At 37.9% G+C, this 7,065-nt stretch overlaps 1 protein-coding gene across 1 annotated transcript; it reads left to right on the top strand.

The window, feature by feature from the left end:
* Window positions 1-448: 448 nt before the first annotated feature.
* Window positions 449-1,570, top strand: LOC121367580. Its single transcript, XM_041491891.1, has one exon. The coding sequence runs from the start codon at window positions 449-451 to the stop codon at window positions 1,568-1,570; it is 1,122 nt and encodes a 373-aa protein (XP_041347825.1).
* Window positions 1,571-7,065: the final 5,495 nt, after the last annotated feature.

Here is a 7,065-nt window from a genome sequence, read left to right on the forward strand (position 1 = left end):
GAGTATGGCAAAATTATCAGTGAACTGCTGCAAGCTGCTAGTGTCTCCAAGAAGACTTCGAACCGATATTACCTTCTTAAGAAGTATGAAGTTCTTCAGTGTGGTGACAGTGAAAGGCTGGTAAGATGACGTGAGCACGCAGATGAAGCTCCTCTGTACTTTGTGTCAATTGAAGAGACGTTTGTTGTGGTTAAACGTGCCCACATTGCAACTGGTCATGGTTGTCGAGACAAAATGGTGTACGAGTTGACCAAGAAATACGCTAGCATCACAATAGAAGCACTGAACCTTTTCAAGTCCCTGTGTCTGGAATGCCAGAGAAAGAGAAAGAGACCGACTACAAAAGGAACAGTCGTCAAGCCGATAATCTCCAAAGACTTCAACTCCAGAGCCCAGGTCGATCTAATCGACATGCATTCAATGAGGCCAAGGACAGTTTAAATGGATCATGGTCTATCAAGATCACCTCACGAAGTTCTGTGTTTTGCGCCCCTTGACATCGAAACGTGCCGCTGGGGTTGCATTTCAACTGCTAGACATATTTCTCCTACTTGGTGCTCCTTGCGTGCTGCAAAGTGACAATGGTTCAGAATTTACGGCACATGTAATCACTGAACTGAAAGTATTGTGGCCAGAGTTGGTGATGGTCCATGGGAAACCTAGGCATCCACAGAGTCAAGGGTCCGTAGAAAGAGCAAAATGTGACATTAAGGACATGCTTGTTTGTTGGTTAGGAGATAACAATACAACTGAATGGACTGTTGGACTCAAATTTGTTCAGTTTCAGAAAAATTCCAGTCTTCACAGTGGAATTAAGTGTTCTCCATTTGCAGCACTGTTGGGTTCTGGTGCTCGCACTGGTCTGTCATCATCTAGCCTCCCTCCTGAAATTCTCCATCGATTGCAGTCAGAAGATGATCTACTTGCAGCCATTCCAATGCCAGTTCCTGGTGAAGATGTTGATCACGTGACCACTGCAACTGACTCCTCTGTATCTGACCCAGCAACTCTTCCCAACTCTCAAACTACATCCGATGAAGTTACTATGAATGCTCAAGTAGAACTTGTTTCCTCTCGCCAACAAGCAATTCAGATACAGCGAAAGAGAGCTAATGAAGCCCAAACTATGCAAGCTGAACGCATGGTGAAAAGAAGTAAGCGTATCTTTGCACCCGTACAAGTCGGCGACAATGTGACTATATCTATCCCCCATGTTGACAGAGGTAGAACTGATCCACGGAATATCATTGGTGTTGTAACTGAATGCAGTGACAATGACATTGACAGTATTGCTGTGAAAGGTGGCACTCTCAGTGGTAAATATCCACGCAACCAAATTGGTGTGTGTGCTACCAAGTTGTATTCTGCAGATGATTTCAACACAGAGAATACCGTTTCTCTCCGCCAAGCTGTTCAACTTGAATCTAAATGTGGTGGGCAGGGTTTTACCAAGTGCAACTGTGCTGATTCCAAGCATTGTCAAACTAATCGTTGCCGGTGTTTCAAGGCCAAGATGCAGTGCAACTCTAGGTGTCACTCAACACTGCCGTGTACAGATAAACTATCCTAAGAGCAATTCACTCCTACCTTAATGTGAACACTAAACAAGACTCTAGACATTCCGATGTGTATTATGTTGAAATAATGTGCTATGTTTCCGTTTTAAAATTATGTTTCAATAAAAATGTATTTCAATTTAGAAACATATTGCTGTTGTTATTTCATGCCAGACATGATACAAACTATTCTTTAAATACTATTGGTTTTCTCATCAGAACGATTTCAAGAAATATGTATAATTTTCACCATCAGATTTCAGGAAATATGTATAATTACTGAAAATTTCAGGAATTACACATATTTCCTGAGTGAATCAGACATTACACATATTTCCTGAAATTTTCAGGAATTATACATATTTCCTGATAATACATATTTCCTGTAACATATATACACGTTTTATCATATTGATAATTATTATTATATTTTATATTGAATAGTTTCATGACTTTCTGTACAACGTACATTTTAATGATATATGTATTATACATAAATACCGTTATTTAAAGTTTGTAATGACAGTGAACTGAATGTTTACGACCAATAAAGTATATGCACATATGCAAGCTTTTTCTGCGAAACCGCAGATTTACTTACAGGGGAAAGTCGTCAAATATCTGTTTTTCTGTTTGTTAAGGTGATCTTTACCGATATCATGGCGGGCCTGTAGACCAGACGGCAGCATCTTTAAATATAACATCAGGACGAATTAATAGGGCGGGCAATATATTTTTGGTATGTGTAAGAATAAAACTATTGCTGAATTCATTGTTCCACACCTAAGTTAGGTAGTGTACACCATATATTGTATTGAATGTACTAGAGGTAAAACAGTTCAGATGATGGAGAAAGGGAAGACACGAATGACTTGTTTTAGCATCACTATATGAGCAATGTGACATTGAGTGTTGATAGTTAAATAACGGGCATCATCTAGTTCAGTCGGTAGAGTGCTAGTCTAAGATAACTGTGTCGAATGATCGAATCCCCCTGGTGGATCAAACGACTGGTATATCAAATATCGAGATATGTTCTGTCGTGTCTGTGGAAAACTGCATACAAGAATCCCTTGTTTCCTCTGTCAGAAGTTTAAAGTGATTGGCAACAAATAGACAATGGTTAATTTATCAATCTGCTCTAGCGGTGTCGTGAAACAGAACATATTTTAACTTTTAGTAACGAGAGACGAATATATCTGCCGTCAGGCTATTCCAAAACAATATTGTATATAGGCACTGCTACAAAGTGATACACACACACACACACACACACACACACACACACACACACACACACACACCAGGGCCTCTACTATGCAACTTAGGTGGTACTGGCATGCCACCGACTTCTTTATTCTACTAACTAGTAAATCCTATCCTAGACAGCTGTCAAGGGGATCCTATAATACCCGTAACTGAATGAAACACGATTATCCAAATATCTCTCCTAACTGTATATCTATTAGATCTCTCTGTAACGGGCGGTTATACCCGCGTGTGGCTCGTCTAGGTATGATCAGAGATAAGATCTTATATAAGGTATATATTATTATAGCACGTTTAGTTCACTAGAAAACACAACAAAAACACAATACCCTTGGGAATCTGTATTAACCTACGCTGACCAATGTACTGCCGCATTAGTTAATTAACAACAACACAGAATAACAACCCAGAACTGATCACTTAATTAGTTAATCTCTAGGTGTCTAGTTTACACAATATGCTAATCACTTCACCGTGACACAACACCCACACGTGTGATAATTGAGAAACGCTTCCAGGGGAACTTAATTAATAAAGGAATTACAACTCTATTCCTAACTGGTTAATTTTTAATTAACCCTTACTACTCATTCCGTAACGTGTGATAATTGAGAAACGCTTCCAGGGAAACTTAATTAATAAAGGAATTACAACTCTATTCTTAACTGGTTAATTTTTAATTAACCCTTACTACTAATTCAGTAACCTTGTAACACAGAATTAATACTGGTACCTATCACAATAAAGACAATAACCTACAGTTTACCTAGGTCCGCTAGGATGACTGGCTAAGCTTTAATAATTATTTAGACAGTGAGCCTACAGTTTACTGCGTCAGATGACCGGCAGCACCGTCTAAATAATATTGGTATAATACAGTATTAAAATATTTAAAGTCACATCAATCACATCAAGGTTATACAACAGAGCAGAAAATATATAATTACCAAGTCCAAACGGACGCGCTCCCTGGAATCCTTCCATTATGTTTCTCCCTGTTATCTCTAAAACCCTAGCTATTTATCATAAAAAACGAATATCGCCTGGGGGTACAACGCGGTCCTCCCCCTAGCAAGTGATATTTCCACAGCGACCAAGCCGGCATATTTTTTCTTAGAAGCCTAGAATTGCTGACGCCTTGTTCGCCAGCAATACCCCGAAGGTACCGAACTAGCGGAGGTATTACATAACTACTGGCCACATGGCCTCCACATCTGGTCTGGGTGTGTATTGGAAAGTACAGCTCGACCACCGTCGCGCGGAGGTATTACGTAACAAGGTGCCCACCTGGGCTTAAGTGCATATTGAGACTGCACACGGCCCTCTAAAACAATTAATATTGCCACAGGCGAAAAGAAATAAGAGCATGTACTGTCACAACAGCAGACATGAAATGTTTAAATCCTAACTGAACAATATAATATATTAATGAAACTACAGTCTTTGATAAGTTTGTATTGTGTTAAAGAGGACATTGTGACTATTGTTTGAAATTTCAAATATTAGAAGAAGAATATAAAGGTTTATAAGGAATTTGTTTCTGTAAAAATATAAACTCACAGCATACTCTTCCTTGAAGTTGTCTGGCGTTTTTTCCTGTATATAGCAATGCAGTGTTTCTATCGGTATGTCGCTGTAGTTGTAGTTAACATAGACATTCTCAGTCATGTTAACACTTGAATGAGCAGGTGTATTCGAATCTCCGTCGCCTCTGCCCATGGCTATTTCTTCTAAACCTTTTACCGAACCTAAAAATATACGTATAACTTGCATTTCAAATTACAATATTGTCTCTCTTCCTATAATTCTTACCAAGCATTTTACACTTCCAACATTAAAAAAATCTCCCTCCCTCCCTCCCTGCCTCCCCCCTCTCTCTTTCTCTCTCTTTCTCTCTCTCTCTCTCTCTCTCTCTCTCTCTCTCTCTCTCTCTCTCTCTCTCTCTCTCTCTCTCTCTCTCTCTCTCTCTCTCTCTCTCTGTCTCTCTCTCTCTCTGCCCGTGTTTGTCAATACATATGTGTTGAAATGACCGTAGTTTATAATGTCCATCTGTTTTGTTTCTATTACTCCTCGCTCTCTCGCCCTCTGTTGTATTTCACTAATAACAAAACTGCTCACATTTAATTCGAGAAATACTTACATTAAAAGAAAAAGTAACCATTTTATAGTTAGTTAAAATCACTGTATGCTAATATTTTGTGAATTTGAATAGTTTGTTTTAAAATGCATTAATCAGTTTCAACAAAATGTGTCTTCACTTCCTGTTATCATACCTTGTCCAGGGGCACGAGCATCTTGCTTTTGGCGTTGTGATTTATTGCGCCTATAACACAAATAAATATTATTTGAAAAAGACAGACTGGAAGAATAAAAGCACGAAACTGAGAAAGAAACAAAGAATAAATAAAATAAAACAAAACACAATCAACGAAAAATAAATACAAACAATAGAAAATGATACTATATATTTTAACAATATGTCAAGTGACCGTGATGGCCGTGACAAAGGGGTGAAGCGACGAATCAGGTTAGTTACCTAGATCATTAAGGCGCTGTCCTGTCCGCATAATACATCTTTTATATTTAATGTGGAAGTAGACTGTTTGTATATTAAAAAAACCCACCCACATATCGAACACGTAATTTGGGGAACCATTCTGCTTAGTACGCATTTCTCCTTACCTTCTCCAAAAGAACACACCAAATGCCGTAGACGCAGCAATAAGTACAGCAGCTACTGAGACACCGGCAGCAATTCCGACATGTCCGTCGTCACTCGATACAACTGTTAGTATGCGAAGAAGAACATTCATGCCTTAGTTATGGGTTTAGTTGAATAATACATGCACGAAGTATATATGTAATATAATATCCGTACGTCTACATCGTAATAAAGGGTAAGAATAAAACGGTGTTTTATTTCAGCAAAATTGATTAATTGATATGTGTATTTGTGCATTATTTGCCGATTACCGTAAGAAGTATATTTACTCAAAACATCCTGTACATTACTATTAAACTAATAAGCATGTGTTTTAATGCCAAGGTTACGGAAATTCAGTTGAATCTCAGACGTCATAGCTGTTATTGAAACGTATGGAGAATATTGAGATTATTCAATATAGCAATAGTGATGAAATGAAAGGTTGATTTAGTTTATACCATACGTATAGTGTTCATAATAGTATTTCACGTAGAATCTAGTCATTAAGTATAGTCATTAACAAACGACAGATAAATACACACAGCTTGCATTTAATGAGGAAACGGAATCTGGAGATTTACATACGGTATTCTGTGCAACCAATCACAACATCACAGTGACCTTCTTTGCAATTTTCACAAACATTCTTGCAGTCTTCACCATAACGCCCATCGTAACATCCTGTTAACACATTTTACACCAGATTAAGGATTCGCCAAAAAAAAAAACAAGCAGGAAAAAATCAAATCCCACAATGTCCCACATTCATTGCGAAGTACGACTCACAGCGATACATTAAAATTAAAGTATTTTAGAATATTTCCTTTACTTGGTCTACGTTTTCCACTAGATTACTTTTTTTCAAAATTCACCGATTTAAATTTGTGAACAGCGTCTGTCGAAATCTTAATACGCACAGGGTAGTGTTAACGAAGAACCCTGATCTAGGAATTGTACCTTTTAGGATAGTCACGTCATTAAACATAGAACAAAAATATAGAATAAACATCTTAAATACGCAAACTAACAGAAAAACCCCCACATAGGTTGTATGCATTAGATAAAAACTATAAAATGGCAAATTTTATATATCTCTCTTGTTATTACATAAGTAATATAGCATGTTTTAGAAAACAAACGCAATAAGACAAAACCGTAAACTAACAGGGGAATATATTATGTCAACAAGTTTCTGGTTTGCTAATAACAAGTGAACACAAACCTATTTTACAAGTACTGTTCATCCACCCAGCACTGCACCCTTCACTGCAGACTCCGTTCTTTGTGTCACACGTTGTGTTGCCATGTCGACAATTACCACATGTTTCTCTGCAGTTGATACCATACGTACCTAGCTGGCAAGCTAAAGAAACACAGGTTTGATATATTACATAATACTTACCAAATTGCAAAATTGCATTTATCTGTCTGTCAAGTTCTGTATGTCTCTCTCTTTTTGTCTGTCTCTCTTTTTATTCTCTCTCTCTCTCTCTCTCTCTCTCTCTCTCTCTCTCTCTCTCTCTCTCTCTCTCTCTC

Source organism: Gigantopelta aegis, chromosome 1 (genome assembly GCF_016097555.1).
Source record: "Gigantopelta aegis isolate Gae_Host chromosome 1, Gae_host_genome, whole genome shotgun sequence".
NCBI lineage: Eukaryota > Metazoa > Mollusca > Gastropoda > Neomphalida > Peltospiridae > Gigantopelta > Gigantopelta aegis.

Excerpts from the sequence above, each read along its gene's own strand:
- LOC121367580 (XM_041491891.1), top strand. The coding sequence starts at position 449 with ATGGTCTATCAAGATCACCTCACGAAGTTCTGTGTTTTGCGCCCCTTG.